At 42.9% G+C, this 19,938-nt stretch overlaps 1 protein-coding gene across 4 annotated transcripts in view; it reads right to left on the reverse strand.

Moving 5' to 3' along the window:
* The window catches only part of SEMA5B (semaphorin 5B), a 267,399-nt gene that overhangs the window by 42,136 nt on the left and 205,325 nt on the right, over window positions 1-19,938 (reverse strand). For all 4 annotated transcript variants that reach the window (XM_033064123.1, XM_033064122.1, XM_033064124.1 and 1 more), the window contains exons 12-14: window positions 18,341-18,548; window positions 15,986-16,193; window positions 809-926 (exon numbers count right to left, since the gene is read on the reverse strand). In XM_033064123.1, coding sequence (XP_032920014.1) covers window positions 809-926; window positions 15,986-16,193; window positions 18,341-18,548 — 534 coding nt within the window. The remainder of the gene's footprint in view (window positions 1-808; window positions 927-15,985; window positions 16,194-18,340; window positions 18,549-19,938) is intronic.

Raw genomic sequence — 19,938 nt, forward strand, 5'->3', positions numbered from 1 at the left:
GAGTAGTTTGTTCCCTAGTGTGCACCACAGCAGACATGTTCAAACTAGAGGATTAACACCTCACACACCTATCAACAGACACAGGCATTAAGCAGGACGAGATAACAGCATGGGCAATCAAGAAGCACTGCATCCCTGTTCAACACAGGAGGGTTATAAACACACAAGCCTCTGAATCCAGCAGTGAAAAACTTAAGCCTGCCAAGCTGAGGATGGATTGAAGTAATGACTAATATTTCCTGGGAAAATATCTGAGGAGTAAGGAAGATAAGGGGAATAAACATCCCAGCACCTCCAGACAGAAATAGCATACTGAAGATATAACCCATCCAGTCCTCTTTTCCTATCTACTGGACTTAGCAGTATTAACATGCTAATTGACGTTAGATAATAACAATGAACATTAATGACTATTTCTCCTCCACCCTCAATTTATTTAACAAGACTGGCTCTTCCTCCCCAGCCAGCCTGCAGGTACGGTTCAAGCAGCAGGAATTATACTCGGCCAGACAACTTCTGGGGATCACAGCCAGGAACTGGGTATTGTTGTCAGAGAAGGGTGGGTGGCTGGGAAGGGAGCTGGAGAGTCAACTCCAACTGATTCAAGAAGAGACACTTCTTTTCTACATGCATCTCTTGGAGACCAGGGCCAGGAAAAAAGGCCATCTCCTTCCAGTGAAGACCTGAGATTTTCTCTCAGGTCTGCTGGAGCCAGACCTCTTCAGGCTGCCACACACTCACCTTCCTTTCTCCCTTCTACACATACACCCATCAGTATATATAAAATATTTCCAGTCCTTCCACTTACTGGGCACTCAGTGATATTTTGGGTCCAGAGGCTCATGTTGGAGCTGTCCTCAATGGTGGTGCACCGCTTCTGCTTGCTGTCCCAGCCACAATAAGGGTCTCTGGCTCCCAGGCATTCCCTGCATGTGCAAAGACAAAAGATTAAAGCCCTTTAAGACTGTCTAGCTCTAAAGAAACGTATTCAAGTATAGTCCTCGTATATGACAGCTGTCAACCACACCGAGGCTCAGCAGAAGAGAAAATTTCTTTAAGCAGAGGTTTACCTGCTTGGAAGGGGGAAAAATGAATCAGAGGGTGATAGGACACAAAGCAAATATCACTCATAGAAGCTGTAGATTAAAAATCAGTTCACTCTTCTCCAAGGCCTAGGGAAAGAAAATTACTTTACAAATTTTACTCAAAGAACACTTGTCATTGAGATATCTTTGTGCCTCCATGTAATCACACAGCAGGCCAAATCTCACACAAAGCAACCTCTGTGACTATGTTTTCTGACACTGTGTCCATCCAAAGGGGTTAGACAAGCAGAATTAGCCAATGGACTGGTAATAAAGGCTTTCTATTAGTCGTGGTTTTTGCTGGAACAATGGTTTCATTTATAATCCCAGCATCAAGATGTCAGTTTGGAAAAGTCACAGCAGAACATTATTTCTAAGCTTTTGACTGCTTTGAACACTGCCGTATTCATTTTTCTCCTGAATCCATATTTACAGGCTAAGTGTGTGTTCCCAACATGTGAGCTGCTAAAGAAAAATATCTAGGGCTATTGCTGCCACTAAACAGAGAAGATCAGTCACAGAAGTAGCCTGTACTAATAAAATTCAGCTGTATTGGTCGTTCCCACGAGTTGCTTTCAAATTGTTAATTTTCATCAAGGAAACATAAAGGTATAAGCCACATCATGCATGTATTAGTGAAAGACAAGGAGAGGACTAAACCTAAAAAGATTCACAACACTATTTTTAATCCCTATGATCCATTGTCATCTATCACACAAAAGGCTGATAAGATCTTTCAAAAAATCCCAAATGACTTGAAAACTGCCAATTAGACAGCAGCAAGGGACCGAGGACAAAGATTCTGTTCAAGAAGCTAAACAGGAGAGTAATAAAATGTATTCTAAGGCAAGGTATCAGTTTGATTAGTGAAACATCAAAAAAAAAAAAAAACCCTCGAATGCAATGAGATGTGAACTGTTCCCTCCCAGAAATCTTTGAAATCCTATTAGCCTGTAATCAGCTGCAAATGAAAAAGCAAGTCCCTCACCCACAGCTGAGAACACTCTATTAGTCTGTACTGACTCCACAGTAATTTGTCCCAAAGCAAACCCCAGATAGTTTTGATGTCTGGTACCCATTGCCTTATATATATCTATACACAGACACATTTGTATTTTAATTATGAGTTTCCAGTTTGCTCTTCTCCTACATTTCCTCTGCTAAAGATTTCACACGCAGAGTTGTAAGGAACATAACTTCTTTTTCATGCTTTAGGAAGGTAGCTACAATGACTATCTCTGCTGTATTTTTCCTTCAGTTGCTTCAGCACATCCAAGGAAAAGGCAAAGATGATTTTACCCTAGCCCCAGGCAACAGAACATCAAATATTTACCTAGAAAATGGCTTGGAATCCTCAGTCCAAGGACACAGAAGGGACATGTGCTGCTTTGCTCGTTACTTTGGCTAAAGACCCCTGTCCTGCTGTTCTGACAACCTGCAGCACCCTCACCCCGTGGGGCTGCTGCACATCCAGAGCTGCCCTTGCTGTCCCGCAGCCCCTCAGCAAGGGCAGCACCCCCTTCAATACAGAGCGACCCCGGGCATCTGCCCACACTCTTGGCAACTTGGCACCAGGAGGAAACTGGGCAGATTCTAAACGCAGAAAAAGAGAAGCAATGGAGGGGAGGGAGGGGGATGAGGCCCTGCTTTCCGTCAGAGAGCCTTTTGGTCAGGCTTTCACACCCTGACACCGCATACACTGTTGTTTCCAACTGCATGAAGCCATTTCACTGGGCACCCAGCGAGCTGAGAGAGGTCATTGCAATTCATAACAGGGAAGGCTGTTGCGAGCATCACCCTATTATGATACACATTTTCTCTGAATTTAATTTATAGGAAAACATGTGCTGCATAAATTCAGGAAATAATCTCCATATGTTCTGTGCTGCAGCCCTCAGCCACTCGGCAGGCTGCAGCACACCCCAGTTGGGCACTGACCACTTTGCTGGCACTACCAGAATGTATGTCATGGAGCTAATGTGCTGCTCTTGGCTGGCTCTGGGTCCCTAACAGAACCCTCTCTGAACCACAGCCTGCTGTCCCCTGCCACTGCCATGACCCCCATCAGGAACTGAGCTGCACAGAGGCCAGCAGGCCTTGCTGATGGGCTCTGGGAAATGCCTGGTGTGGCACAGACCCTGGTGATGGGCTCTGGGAGATGCCTGGTGTGGCACACACCCTGCTGATGGGCTCTGGGAAATGCCTGGCATGGCACAGACCCTGGTGATGGGCTCTAGGAAATGCCTGGCACAGCACAGACCCTGGTGATGGGCTCTGGGAAATGCCTGGTGTGGCACAGACCCTGGTGATGGGCTCTGGGAAATGCCTGGTGTGGCACACACCCTGCTGATGGGCTCTGGGAAATGCCTGGCATGGCACAGACCCTGGTGATGGACTCTGGGAAATGCCTGGCATGGCACAGACCCTGGTGATGGGCTCTAGGAAATGCCTGGCACAGCACAGACCCTGGTGATGGCTCTGGGAAATGCCTGGCATGGCACAGACCTTGCTGATGGGCTCTGGGAAATGCCTGGCACAGCACAGACCCTGGTGATGGGCTCTAGGAAATGCCTGGTGTGGCACAGACCCTGGTGATGGGCTCTGGGAAATGCCTGGCACAGCACAGACCCTGCTGATGCGCTCTGGGAAATGCCTGGTGTGGCACAGACCCTGGTGATGGGCTCTGGGAAATGCCTGGTGTGGCACAGACCTTGGTGATGGGCTCTGGGAAATGCCTGGCATGGCACAGACCCTGATGATGGGCTCTGGGAGATGCCTGACATGGCACAGACCCTGGTGATGGGCTCTGGGAAATGCCTGGCACAGCACAGACCCTGGTGATGGGCTCTGGGAAATGCCTGGCATGGCACAGACCCTGATGATGGGCTCTGGGAGATGCCTGACATGGCACAGACCCTGGTGATGGGCTCTGGGAAATGCCTGGCACAGCACAGACCCTGGTGATGGGCTCTGGGAAATGCCTGGTGTGGCACAGACCCTGGTGATGGGCTCTGGGAAATGCCTGGCACAGATGTTAGCTGGGAGCTGCAGCCAGCCCCATGCTCTGCATCCAGGGTGTAATGAGTTCCTACCCAACCTGGGCTCTGCTGGGCTGTCAAAACACACACTCTGTAATTTAACAACCATCACAGCCTGGGACGTCTCATCTCATGGCAGGCCCTCAAAACCATTTGAAATCTAAAAACAAAATAGCTATGCTGTCTGCCTCCCTTCAGGACTCAGAGCACACTCATCTGCCTCAACTCTGGTGAGAAACCTATTATATCAGCTGACAGCAGTACACTTAGAGGTGAGGAGAAATGTATTTACTTTCAAAAATTTAGCCTATTTTCCCCCTTTTTTAAGCAGGAGAAGCATTACAATATACATAATGAAAGAAAATGACATTCCTGGCAAATATTTTCAGTGAACACTTCAAAAGTCACTTTATATCCTTACAATATCTTTAGAATATATATATATATCTCCCTATTTATGTCATTAGAAGATAAAACCACATCAGCAAACACATATTAAAAGACAAATATATGCAAGCACACATGCATACCCAAATGAAAATGCTTTAGAAGTACACTGTCGTTCTTAGTAGATCAGGCACCATGGTGTGGAAAATGCAAAGATATCACAGCATTTCCCTGTGCTCATAACACAAAATAAATTGAAATGTTTACATGTAAATACCATTTTGTATTATGATACTGCTGAAAAATCTCACAGAGGCCACAGGGCCTGCAGTCTTGCAGGCAGTATGTAAATACTGTGAAATAAGGTACAAAGGAGAGGAGTTTACGTATGAAATTCTGATGTTTCAAAGGCAATGGGACTTCTGCCACTGACTCGGTTACCCAGATTTTATATTGTACAAAAAGGCAACATTTCACTTAAGTCTTCTCAGTAGAAGGCTGGGAATACTTCAAGGAACTAATGAGACACTATCCTGTTGTGGGAACCCATTATCCCAAAAGACTATCTGAGCATAGCAGGTTAACACTGCCTCTCTTGCTGCTAATGACTTAGTTAATGAAATCCTACAAAGTGGGATGCTTGTGAAAGTAAAATGATGATGATGATGATGATGATGATGATGATGATGATGATGATGGTGATGATGATGATGATGATACCACATGGCCCACAACCTCAGTTTCCCTCCAGCCAACTATAATCTTGCATTCAGCAAGGACTTGGAACTTCCTGATAGAGATCTAAGAGGTTGGATTTATTTTGATGGGGCATTACTATCAATAATGAAGCATTTAATTCATTGCCTCACAATAAATGTCTTGTGTGAGGCATAAAGGCATACACTGAAGGGTTCAATTGAAAAACAATTCCATTTGTGTCTCGTATTCAAGGTGGTTTTTTCCTCCAGTTCCTCATTCTCACTTACTAAGGTCATTTGCATGAAAATAAGATCTTGCTCATAAGAGCTCACCTGCTGCCTGCTGTTTGGAGCTGTAAAACCTCCCAGTTGTTGGCTGGTGCAATCATTTCTACAGCAGTGATCTGGGATAGCACAAAGGATTAAGACTCTGCAAGAGGAACACTCTCCACAACCCACTAAAGTCAATGGAAACTCTTACCTATGACTCAAAAGAGATTTTACATGGTCTTTGACACCTGGTGTGCTTAGCCTTCACTAATGGCATGTGCTGTAAAAAGGGTTTCAGTGTGCTGATGCTACCCAAGATCCCTTTTTTTGTAATGTCCTGAATGACATCTTCTGTCAAAATCTTCATTAAAGCTTAAACATCTGTATTTCAAAAGTTTTCCATTCCCACTTTAATTTGCTCTGGGTCTAGACAACTTCATCTTTTGGTCATTTTCCCCTGAGAGTTAAAACTTTAGACTGTATAATAAATGAATAATCAAATCAATGGAACCAGACCCAAGAGGTTAGGCTTTGACAGACCAAAGGAAAGAAGGAATTACTACAGCCTCTTCCCATTCCTACTGCCAGACAGAAGACACATAAAAATGCCATTTTGTACCAAGAGCCACAAAACTAATTTGAAATATTCACAACGAAGAACTCTGCTCCTTTCATCCTCCAGGCTGTGCTTACTCTCCCATTTTCATTTCCTCTCTTTCATTTAACTTTTTATCACTCCTTTTTTATGAGTAATAGCAAATAGGAATGGAATGGCTGGACATGATGATGTGCAGAGGCAGGGCTCTAGACCCAAAGGCTGAGAAGTTCCTTCCCAAGCTGTGTTTGCTCACAAAACCCTGTCACTGCACCAGAAGACAGTTCTGCATTTTCACTCATGAGCTTGAAACCTGCAGTGAAGATCCCATTTGTCAGGGAGACACAAGAACTGCCTCTGTACCTGGTCCTTTAGACCCCATGGGCATCACCAGTCAGTCCATCAGAGGCACATCCTCTGGTGCAGAGCATTTATAACCCTGATCCTGCAAGGCACTAAGCAGTGCTCAGCATCCATGCTCAGCATCTCAGGAGCATGGGCAGCACAGGAGTGCCCCTTGCTCTTTTGGGGAATACAACCTACAATAAGAACTCCAATTCCACACTGGTTTGTCGCACTCTTAGAATGATTACCTGCAACAGAACAGCCTTTTGCAAGCAATAAAGAGGTTTTAGCTGTGTTAGTTGTTAGCATGAGGCAGTGTTTGGCAGACAGGCATTTCCTGACAAGGTTAGCTTACTGTCCCATTGCTAGCAACCTGCAGAGGGGATGAACTAAACAAATAACCATATTAGCTTCCAGCCAACCAAATCATAATTACTGACAACCTCAATAGCCCATGCAAGAAAGAGCAGACCTCTGTCTTCCCTAAAGCCAGATGGCATGAAAAGAGGAGAACAAAAATCAAAAGGATGATTGTGGTTTAAGAAAATAAGATTCTAAAGGGGAAAAAAAGCACCAGACGTTCTAACAATCCCTCTAATTTTGATACCTTTAAAAATTCAAACTGCAGAAATGAGTTAGTGATCTGTACAAATCCATTATCTTTCCCTATGAGCAGAGAAGCCAAGTGGAACTGAGCTGCTTTAGTCAGATGCTGGTCAAGTAGCAGCTTCATTTCTCAGCTGCTGAATATAACATATTCCATGCAAGATATTGCTGCCCTTTCCTCAAGACCAGTAGCCACATACTACATAAGGAATTCACAGGGCTATTTGTGGACAGGACCCTGCTTGGGAAGAGCATGCTGCAGCTCACAGGTACCACCACTGTGAGGGGTGCAGTTGATGTTAATCTGGACAGACAAGGTTTGGTATTTTGGCGCGTGATACTGGATGCAGAGGCAGAGAAGATGAAGTGTGCATGTGTCATTTATCACCCACACACGCTTAGCATCAGTGATTGCTGCTTTGAACATGATTTGTTTTGAATGCATAAATTAAAGCCATGGTGTAAAACAACCTCCAAAACTGAAGTCCATTTATGAGTCAAACACATGTTACTTATTAAAAAAACAGTGCACAGACAGAGGATTTTCACAGGCAGTTTCATCTCATTTTCTTTTCCACATCAGGGACCTGGGCTTGCTAGAGTTCACCTTCTGGGCTCCCATTTTCAATATCACTTTAATCGATCGAGGTTTATAGATTATGGCCTCGCACAAGCTACACAACTATTCAATTTCGTACTTTCTGACATCCCATTCCATCATCTTCTAGCAACAGTGACTTCTTTATTGGATAGGAATTTATTTTTATTTTTAAAGCTGTGAAATAAAACAACATTCCATTTATTCAAACATGAAGATTAATGCCATCTCTGATTAAATCTGGATTTATGTTTACATTAGTAAAACAGATTAGTAAAAAAAAAAAATAAAAAAGGAGTGTTCCTTCACGAAGACTTTTAGAAACTCTTGTCACTGTGCCAAACAAAACTGACCTCTAATAATAACAAAAGTACAGAGGGTCTCTGACTACTAGTGACAGGATCATTCATCCACAAGAAAACTCAGATACTATTGAAGTCCTAATGAAAGGAATAGCCAGAAGGAATTCCTGAATGTGGGGCATGTTTGTCTGGGTTGCGAAGCACCACCGTTTCCAAGCCTCAGCAGGCTTTTGAGCCTTAAGAAGACATGCTCCCCAGGGCTGCCAGATGGGAAGAGGCAGAGGGGACCAGGCATCCTTTTGGAAAAGCAGCCTGGGCAAATCAGTGCACTCAAGTGTTACTCCCTGTCTCTGCCCTGTGTCAGTCAGTGTCTGGAGGCAGCTGTCAGATTCAGACGTGCTCTGCTCCTGTGCTTCTGCTCCGTGGCTGCAGATCCGAGACCTCTGTGTGAACATGGCAAATTGCTGTAGTTTGTGGTGTGGGTGGAGACAGGCAAAGAGTGGCTTAGGAAAGAGCAAATCCACTGCAAGGGGTGCTTTATGCAGTCTCTGCAAGATGCTAATGATTTAAGAACACAAGTTACACTAAAATGGGAACTTAGGATGGGAAAGAAAATTGCTAAGGCAGAAAACTTAGAAAGCAGTGTGAACGATGATAAAGAAACCTGAAAATAGCCTACAGTTGTCACCTAGGCTGCACAAAGTAATCCATATTCAAGCAGCTCCTTTGTGAAAGTTGGATTTTGTTAAGATCTGGGTAATTATTTTTTGCTCAACAAGATGCAGATTAAACTAGATAGAGCCTTTGTAGATTAATGTATCTTGGGAAAGTAAAACAAATATTAGACCATCCATTACAGCCTGAGGATCAAACACATCTCCCTTCTAATGCAGAGATATTTTAACACTGTGTAAGGGGCAAAATGATCCTGCTACATACTGTCCAGTGCTTCTTTCCATGTAATTATAATAAAACCATCAAACAATGTTCATTCCTCTTTTTAACAAGAGAACATCACTTAAGTAAATGGATATTCTTGAAATCCAGCTTTACCTCTTGCAAACTGGAGTGTTCACATAGTTCTACAATACTTGGGTATTTAGACAGAAGATACCAGACTGTACAATATTATATTTTTCTATAACCCATACATATTTTATGTATTTTTATGTACTTCAATTTTAAACTTGAACCAGCAAACCCAAATTTGCTCTAACTCCAGATACTTCCTCTTCCCCAAACAGGTAAAACAGCACATCTCCTGATAAAAAGTTAATGATGCATCTGTTGCAATACATTAATTCAATATTAACATTGGACACATTTGTGTTTTACCCTGCAAATTCTGCCTGAAGCTTGAGGCATGAAGAAAACCAGCCATAGCAGCAGTAAGACTGCAGACCCTTTCATCAGGAGCCACATTACTGAATGTGACCATTGCTTAGAATACAAATCTTATGACATAATAGTGGCAAATGGCAAGAATTGACAGATGCAATGGGTATATGCCCTGGGGCTTGCTGGTAGCTTTAGTTATTAATCTTGTTTGTGTAACAATAGCATCAATGTCATCCTAACATCACATATTCCAAGAAAACTACATGCTTTCCTGTCAGTTGCCACTGTGTTGAAAGTAATTTCACACAGCCCACCTAGCAGGCATCAGATGGTAATGACTTTCAGACAGCATTGATCTGAGCTGGCCTTAAGCCAATCTCCTAGAGGTAAAAGGATCCATACACTAAACTGTTCCTAAGTCATGTTGGCAGGATGCTTTCAAAATAGGGAGCAAACAAAAGCCTTGGCATGTTCAACCTATGTCCTCCCTCCTGGCAAACCCAGAATGAATTGGTAACCCAGTCATGGTGGGAAGGAGAAAAAAGGAAGTGAGTCCTGAAAACAGCTGATTTTGTTTGGCTTCTTCTGAAGTGACCTTCATCTGTTTCAGCAACTGTGTTACTCTGGATTCCAGCTACTGCTGAAGTCCCCTTCTGTTCACTCAGGGTCATTTCCAGATTTCAAAACTAAAAGCGGGAGCCTGAAAGTGTACAGGATACCTAAAATTAATGTAATACATGTCATTGGTTTGAGCAGATAGTAGAAATGAGAAAAACAGTAATAATGCATCTGGTTGGAAGCAGAGTCCCTTCCTATTTTGTATCCTTTCTCTTTTTCAGCAACACATGCACCAGAAACCTCAGCAGAGGCTTATTCCTCAAACTCAGCCTCTTGCTGGTTTCCCTGCTGGCCCTGCACTGCATTTCTCTCCTCACTGTTATTTGTGATTCCTTCATTCTTAAATGCCATCTACAAAGTATGCTATTTTCTTTCTTCCATGCCATTAAAGATAATGTCAAATAAGATGAAACTGAAAACCAATCTCTCTGGCATCTTACAGGAAACATGCCCCAGCTCACTACCTCACTGCTTATCCTTGTCTGCTTTTTATTTCCAATTTCAGACACATCCCTTTCCCAGACCATTCAAGTGAAGCTCTCCAACTGCTATTCTGAAAGCCATGTTCCTTAGACCTTACCATCCCTTCAAACCTGAGAGGTCCATATCCTGCAAATAGTATGGATGCACTTAACTTTACATATATAAACAGCTACATTAAAGAAAATGGGAGTAATTGCCTGCTACAGCAGATGCAAATGTGTTGTCAGGATAGAGAAAATGGTATAATTTTGTACTTCTATTTAAAGAACACAGATCCATTTCATCTACAAACTTCATTCTTTCCAAGAGCTTTAGTGATCATGGTTCTGTTTGATGTCTTCATTCTCCGTCAGTGGGAGTCTCGCTATTTTCTTAAATGCAACCAGAATGTCAAACCAGATGTTTAAGTGATTTATTCTGATGTATTATTGGATAGTGTGGATGACAAAACATTGGGCTGAGCACTCTCCTTTCTGCCTATGAAGTCTTCCAAAGCTTTTCAGCATTACTGGTGATACAATAATTAGCTAATTCCCTTAATTGTGGAGAGGCCATATCAACCAGAACAGATGGAAATTAATGATTAAGCTTTATCACAACATTTCTGTAGTCTGTTACCTTTCCTTTCGCCTCTATTTTTAAACGGATATTCAATGTGCTGATTTTTTTTTAAACTCTCAGGGAGAAGATCTTCAAATCAAAATCTGGGCCAGATTTTCAACAGCCTCAGCTAAGAAAAAGGTGTTGGATTTTCAAAATCTTTGATGAACAATCTGGCCATCAGTGTCACCTCAGCGACCTGCTGGGTTGCTGGGCTCTACTGAACAAGTGTCTCTGTTTTCCCTCCTCTATCTGTTGAAACATTTTTCTTTTCACCCAACAATAGTTCATTGTTTGTCCTTCAAGGAGCTCTCATCATTCTGATGAAGAAGTCAGAGGATTTCCAGCCCGTATTCAGTTAAATCCTTCCCCAAAACTAGAAGTTTTTTAGATGTTTTCCCAGACTATGTTATTTCTCCAAACAAATTCCCCAATAGTTTCACTCCTGAAATATGGTAATAGGTTTTAGAATCCTACATTCAAGTGCTTCACTCCTTTGTTACACAGGAATTTGCATCATATAAGACTTAAAAAAAAAAAAAAAAAAGAATAAAACATTAAGTTCCAAAGTAATCCTCCATATGATATCTAATCTCCTTCAAAGGTGGATTTGGTACAGTGATTGTGCTTGGAGCTATAGTTCCACTTTGGAGAGAGACAGAGGGCAGAAAACTCTCTACTTCTTTAGTGTAGCTGCTGACCCTTTTCTTCCAAAACCTCCCTGGAGCCATTCCAGGAGTTACTCACCTATATGTACTTAGTTTGTCTGATCACTGGCCCAGAGCTATTTAGAGGTGAGCTGTGCTTCTCTCACAGATATCAAGTCAGCAAATAAGAGTCCTTGTCAGCTGAGTCATTTCTGTCAGCTTTGCATTAAGTACCATGGCTGGAGGGGATGTGCAGCAGAATTTAGGCCAAGCAAGAGGGCAAAAACTCACCAGCACTCAACAGCAAATTCCCTGCAATCGGGTCAAAAAGCAGGCAAGGGTTCAGGTAAGAGCATCTCATAGCTGTGTGCAGGAGGAGCTGGCTCTGGAAGCAGGAGCAGCCACAGTGGCATGAAGGTAACCTGAGGTGGCACTGACACAGCCTGGGAGATGCCCACAGCACGGCAGGGAGGGCACAGGCAAGCCAAACTATCCCCAGAACCACACTGCACATCCAAAATTGCAACTTGCATCATGTTAACTGCAAGTTTTATGCAGAAAAAAAATATGGAAGGAGAAAGAGGAAGGAAGGAATGAATATCAAGATAAAGTTTATTAAAATAAACTGCTCGGGACAGGGAGAGAAGAAGGGGTGGGTATTCAAGAGACCATCTGGTCTTATTTACAAACATTTTCATTTCCTCATTTAAATGTGCAGTCAAAATCCTTGGCCCACCTCAGGGTTGCTGTTTGCTCAGAGGCCCATGGTTCTGATGCTGCAGAGTCAACAGAAAGAGGTCATAAACTATTTCCTGTAACAACCAGTTTATTCTCCTATCTGCCTGATTGCAAATCTAAAAATTAATAACTGCACCCCAACCTTTGGAAAAATTACTGAACTATGCCTTACAGTTACATTCCACCTGAAAATAATGCTGCAGATCTGAGGTCCTCAGCTCTCTGAAAGTCAGATTTGGGATTTTGTTCAGGCACATACTAAAGATACAGTGGTGCCAGTGATAAGGCTGCAGTACTGGTTCTTCAGATATTCCTCACCAAAGGTTGGGGGCAACTTGAGGTAAAAAAAAAATCGACGCTCATTTGAAAATTGCAGGGAAGTTACAAAGATTTCAAAGCCATGCAAAATTCAGCAGCAAGCACAGCCAAACTACCACCCAGCAAAGCAGCCTTCAAAACACTCTGCATATGCAGAGGGCTGGTAGGTTTTGCTCATGCTGGCCATCTTCCTGAGAATCTGCGGAGAGTGGGGAACGGCAGCACTCAAGAGAGCAGGAAAGACAAACAGCAGGAACACCAAGGGCCCTGCAGCCAAGTCCAGCCTGTAAATTTGGGCAGCTGACATTACAGATGTCCTCCCGCTGTCCTGTTGCTAAGAGTGGCTGTTCTGAAAAGACGGACTGAGACAGGTCAGTGGGCACGCACAAAACACTGCTCAGACACCCCCTGCATCACCACACGGGGCTGACTCACTGGTCACCATTTAAGAGATTGAATTGGTGCCGTGTCAGTAAACAAACAGCAAAGGAGATGGCAGAAATCCTTATCCCTTTCCATCTCTCCCGTTTGCTGCTGTTTCCCCTCTGTCCCAGTTGTGAGGCTGGGTACCAAGCCCCGAGGTTTTAAAGCAGCCAAGATCGCGGTCGGGATCGATGCTGGGGTCGATTTTGTCTCGATGCACGATTGCCTGTTCCAGGGAGGAGGGGGAAGGCAAGTGCAAGGCACCAGCTCTGCATCAGCAATCACAAAGCCACATCAGCCCCCCGGGTGTAAAATGCTGAAAAGTTTCCTGATAACAGAAGGCAGAGTCTACAACTCACAATGTGGTATTCCTGCCTGGGAGGCACAAATTCTCCGCATCACCTCCGAGCTTCCCGAGCCGCCCCACCAAAACAATTGCATTATAAAAGCTGCTGAAACCAGAGCTTTTCGAGGAGGCCAGTCACGAAGTCACAGCACAACAAAAAAGTAAGCAGGGAGTGTTGAAGGGGCGGGAGCCCTCTTCCCATAGTGGCTGAATATTGGCGTGTATTAAATATAGACACAACAATAAGCAATAAATCACAGCCCAGGAGAAGTGCCAGGTGGAATGCACTGGAGGAAATTAAAATATCCTTCTTGATACTGTTCAGGATTGAAAGAAATACAAAGGAGGTCAAATTGACTTATCACCTACATAGCCAGGGTGCTAAGGGGAGAAAGGGTTCCAACATTTGCAGCTGAAAAAAATTGCAGTTGAATAATTTCCTAGAAAAAAACCCAAACCAAACAAACAAAAAACCCAGAAAACCCCCCCAAAACCAACCAATACGAACAACAACAACAACAAAAAAAACCCCAAAAAACTAAATACAACAAAAGCAAACAAAACCCCCCAAAATACTGCTTAGCCTAAAATGTAATAATAATATCATAAACATCCCCTCAAACAAATAAATAAATTATGGAATTTCTTGGCTTTCCTACATTTTCTTCTTTTTTCCTTCCTTTTTCCAAATGCACAGTGTCTCCACAAGCCTCACCTACAGGGCAAAGGATCCTTTGCAATGAACACAAGAACACTAAATGGTCAGCACCCAAATTCAGCAAATTCTGACCTCCCACATCACATCCCACCGTGCCATCAGGAGACCCTATCTTGTGTACCTTGCTATTCCCTAGTGGCTGGGTTTTGCTGATTTCTATCATGAAACTAGTCAATGGAGGCAAAATTTGAATCTCCCAACCCTGAAGAACTGGGCTGTTCTCTTATTTCACTCAAAATTGCCTCCAGAAAGTTTGCTTTTGGAAAAAAACAGCACAGATAACCAAACCACAGTAATTTCAGCCAGGACTCAGCACCATACAGTGCATGAAACTGAGGCTGCTTTTGGTCACCAGCAGGCAAGGGAAGCTCTGTGAGGATAGGTTTTTGTTTTGCTGGGATAAGCTTATATGAGGCTGCTCTGCAGGCTCCAGGACCTAAATATGGTGGTCCTGTGAGATACCTCACCCATCTGCTCTCCAGTCACTGCTTTTTTCTTGCTTGCCCCATTTTTAGACAATTCAGCAAACCTCCAACATTTGAATTTTAATGGAAGTGTCATACAAAGTACTTGAGCAGGATGAAAATAGGACAGCATCTATAAATTACTGGAAAGCTGAACTCGAGATTAGGGAAGGAAAGGAAGAGCTCATTTATCTTGAAACTGGATCATATATATGTATACACACATAAATATTCTCAGACTGAGACTATACAGGACAGCCTGAAAAGGACAGCTGTTATGTTCTACCTTTTAAAATCTCTGCTTTTAAGGGCTGAGGACAGGATGGCATTTTCCAGCTGTGGTTTTCTCTTACTAAACACTTTTGTGTCCGTCTGTTTTAGACACACGTGGATTTAGTGCAAGCTGATAGACAAACTCTACTTGTTGAAACTAAAATTATGGTGACATTTTCTATGTCAGTTTTTTTGGCATAAGAACAGGGACATCTTGCAGTAGGCCATGAAAGAGGGAATCCATTTAAATGTTGCTAACAAAATCCTTCCTCTTGTCTAGCACAGAGGACATCAGTTTCACACAAAACTCTCACAGAGGAAAGCAAGGCAAAAGCATGAGAGGAGAAAGAAAAGCATTTTCAGGAGATGTAAACAAGTAAATGCCCACAGCACCCAGTGAGATTATTTGAGCATCTGTCTCAAACAGTTGCTATCACACTCTTTCACCTGCTTAAATGATGGAGAGGCACCATTTGGATGCAAAAACCTTGTACAGTTCTGTGTGGACGACTGCTCTGGATCCAAGGCAGACAATTAGAAAAGGCCATTTTTCCTACTCTGTTTAAAAGGTACAATCAAGGCACAGAATCTATCCAAGTGTAAGAGGTGTCACACATAGTTGAGATGAACTATTGATTTCCAAAAGCAATAACAAGTTGCCACACAGCCCAACCCTGCCTCATCATATGTTTCAGAGGTGATAACATGGATAAACAAGGAAAGGCTGGCTGCAACCCAAATTCAGAAACCTTCAGCCATAGTGCCAATAAGAACCACCAGGAAAACACATGGACTTAATAAAAGCAACACTGTAATATGAAGTTTAAAAAAAAAAGTAAATATTGTAAGCCTTTCCTCAGTAAGCATCTGATTAATTTCAGAGGACTAATTAACATTTACCAAAAAAAAATTAATTTGCTTATGCTGATCACTCCTGTCATGCAGGTATCTATCAGGAAATGCACTTCAGCAGTGTTTTTTGTCTCTCATGGATGAAACAAAAAGCCTCTAAACTGAATCAGACTGGAACATGCTACCCTGGTGCTTTTTTCTTAAACTAGAAGTGTGATACATTAGAGCTGTAAATTTACTTACCCTTCTGTTCTGTACATGGAGCACCTCTCCAAAGGAATTTTTAGCACTCCATTATTTAGACCCACAAAGAGTGACCTGTCACTGTGTAGGATTTGGAGACTCTTGATTGCTTCCTGTTGTCCATCAGGGAGGATCTGCATTTCCTCTAAATAACAACTCCTCAGACTCCTGTTAGTGGTAGAAAGGGCCTTCAAGATGGTGCCATACTCTAATAGAAAAAGAAACAAGGCACAAGTAAATCTTGGAGGCAATGACTTCATTTCATACCTGCCTAAAGAGGGAAATATTAGTGTTATCTCTACAGAGCTCATTCAGCCTAGTCCTGGGTCAGCTGCTGCCCATGGTAGAGAGCTCCAACTACATCATTACAATCCTCAGCAGAAACCACCTGAGAATGCACTTAAACAGGGATTCAGAAGGATGTGAACCATCTGGGCAGTGAGTGAGTACCTGGCAGTGTTTCCCAGTTGGAGCACTGAGGCAGAGAAGTCTGGTCCCGTTAGCAGTGAGTTACAGAGCAAGGTGACCCAGGATAGCAAGAATCATTTCTGGTGCCTTGAGTCTGTATTTCTATTGGTTTATGGAGCAGATCAGTGTGATTTGATGTCATGACAAATGATAACAGATGCAGCAGCCCTGCTGGAAATCTCTGAGGTCTCCATAATGACGGCATGGGTCACAGACCTAATTGATCCTCTTCCTGGAAGAAGCCAGCTTGACCAGGGGATGTTACGGCACGAGGTGTGCGTACACAGAAACATACGTCTGTGCTCACAGTGCTCTTACCTAAACAATTCAAAGATCTGCTAAGCTGTGGGAGATTAATGCACACCACTTTTCACTGAAACCCCCAAGAGGTCTGTCCACCTGATTGTTCCTGAAACTTAATCCTTCTGTTCCAGTAACTTCTGCATTGGTGCCAAAGCTCAGCAATTTATAGTGGTGGGGTTGGCTGCCATATGAAGTTTCCTTTCACTTAGATGTGGAACAAGACTGAAGTTTGGGCTCAGTTGGTTCTCAGGACGGGGTTTGTGTTCAGGGCTGCCTCTGGGCAGGGCTGACCCTGAGATTAGCTCAGTTGGTTAGAGCATCTGTACTGAAGCATTTCACAGGTTTAAACATTTCCAGCAGATCTTACTCTTCAGCCACCACTAACCAGGGCCATAAAGCAAACATGAGTAAGTAGTTAAGGTTATGGCATTGGACCTTTCTACACTAATGATATGAGGCAGGAAGTATTCCAACTTTCTATAAGGCTTTGTAGCTTGGACTCCTCACTTTAAATATCAAGATATCATATGCTGTATTTCCATTTAAGTACAATCTTCTCATCATAATCAATGTTCATGGAGTTCCCATGCTGGGAGTGTTGTTAGAACATATAAATAATAAACCAAGATGATCACTTTTGAAATAAGTGGTGGTAAAGGTTAGATAAATTATGACACAGTCCTGAAGGTCCATTCTCCTAAACATGAGAATGAAGCAATGACTCTGCATTCAGATGTGAGATTAAATTAACACTTATGGAAGCAATCCATCTTACTCTAAAGTCAAAGCTTCTGCAATAGAGGATAACAACATTATGCCCATGAGGCTGGCCATATGGTCTGATTAATCAAACTATTTAATTTAACCTCTATCATTAGTACGAATATGGGCCAAGACAACCGTTTGCAACACTTTGTCCTTCTTCAGCATCTTCATTTATCCAAGATACCTGGGCTTTTCAGAAAAGGTAACATGTCCTGCCAATTAGAGGATGGAAGTAAAAATCAAGAGACTAAATCATACACTTAATTCTACCACTGGCTTGCTATGCTCCCACAAAAGAGCACTTGCCTCAGCTTCCCTATCTGCCTTAAACTTCAGTGCATGCCCATTCTCGAAAGCACTGGGAGTCATACACCAGTAGGGATGTGGAACTGCAAAGAAAGACATAATTAAATCCCTGGGCAAGCCTGGGGGTTATGCATTATTATTGCTTATTCAGAGATAGGTCTGTCATAGCACTGAGAAGCAACTGACATGCATGAAACCACAGAGAATTCCAGCGACCTCTGCTCTTCCCCATGGTTATTTATTAGCCTGAGTAGTTGAAACGTGTTTTTATAAGGAGGGAGAAAAATGTTATTGTTCTTTTTAAACACAATGGAGATTTATATTTTGATCACTTGGGACTCTGCCTCAAATCCTCTATCCTGTTTTTAATTTACTCAGGCAAACAACTTCCATGAGGTTTTGTACCAAAATCATGTTGAATGGCAGCTGTGTAAGGACTTCACAACTGGGCTCCCAGGGCTGCTAGGTCTATAAGCAAGCAGGAGGAACTGCTTCAAGCCCTCATGCTCTTACCTGTTCCAATATACATGACGTGGTAGAGGGTATCCTTCCCCTGAACAATATCAACCACCAGTTTGGAAAAGCGGATGCTGTCCTGAGTCACGTACGGATCCACGGTCACTGGCTGCACCACGTCGTTCATCAGGAACAAGCGCTGTGCGTCCTGCAGGACCCTCTCTGTCAGGTTCTCGTTAGGGCTGTCATCATTCAGAGTCCCACACTAAATACAGAAGATTGGATTTCAGAAAAAGCATCTTCTCCCCAGCCCAGCATGGAAACTCATGTCTGTAGGAGATTGTATGAGGCTGTAGGCAGCAGACTGGATGGTTGGGACAGACAGAGAGATCTTTAAAGTTAGGTTTTGGAGCTTGTGGTTTATTGCAGAAGGGCGGGGGTGAAAGGGCCCTGCCTGGAGCTGCTAGCCACAGCTCAGAGTAGAGCAGTGAGAAAGCAAAGAGTAATAGAGCAAGGGGTAAGAGGGTGGTAAGAGAGGGAAAAAAGAGGTAAAAGGTAAGAGCTAAGAGCAAGAGCGGAAGAGAGCAAGGTTCCCATTACAATACAATAAATTTTCTTCTGTGTTGAATATTCTAATTTTCACTAACTAATTTAATATAAGATACAAATCCTATAGCATTTACATACAGCTTATAAGAATCATTACATTACCATACTATATTACATTTTAAACACTAAAAACTGCTCTTTGGACTACTTCTGCCAAGCTAGCAGGATCTTCTCTATTTAGTAACTAAAGTTTGGTATCTCAAAGATGGCTTTTATTTCAATCTCGCTTATGGTTTTCATATTCTCAGAATATTTGCTAGGCTATCATATTTATAAGGTTTTCCTGATTCATCTTTCCCAAGAATGTCCTGTTGATTTCCCGCGGAGGTGGGTCTGTGTGAGGGTCACAGGATCAGGCACATAGCCTGATCATAGGTCCTTAGCCTAGATCTGGCCAGTAGCCCACTCTTTGAAAACTTTTCTCCTAGGTGGTCCACTGACCAGCAGTGTGGAGTTTCATTCCCTTGTGGTGCCCTTAACCAGCACAGCAGAAGGGCAAAAGGCTTCAACAAACAGTGGAGAAAAAGAAAGAATTAAAAATAACAGTAAGAAGATTTAAAGGTAGCAGTGTGGAAAAAGTTTTTGTGGTGATTAATCCTTGAAACATTTCAGACAATCTTCGGACTCTACCTGGCATCGCAGTCTGTACAATGAACAAAACCCGAAGTTTAAAAAACCTGAAAATTTACTAGCTTTGCATCAAATAACCAAACTTGCCACACTGCTTTCCTGTGATGTGCTTCCCTCTGGACAGGCCCCACTATCTGCATCTGAAGTAAGGTAGGTTAACAATGAACACCACACCTCACACTCTTCTCTCCTGACAGCAAAAGGCAGATCAAGCCATGACTACCCATCCTCCAGCACCAAGGGAGGCCCTGAAACAGGACTCAATTCCCTTGTCCAGTGAGAACAGGGGAGAAAAAGAGCTCATCTGGTGTCTTTTAAACATTGTAAGTCCTGCCAGGTGGATAATGCATTTTAAGGCCTGAGTTTCCAACTTAGATTAATCTCTAGAACTCAGTATTTTCAAAGCCAGTGCCAAC

Source organism: Catharus ustulatus, chromosome 7, assembly GCF_009819885.2.
Source record: "Catharus ustulatus isolate bCatUst1 chromosome 7, bCatUst1.pri.v2, whole genome shotgun sequence".
NCBI lineage: Eukaryota > Metazoa > Chordata > Aves > Passeriformes > Turdidae > Catharus > Catharus ustulatus.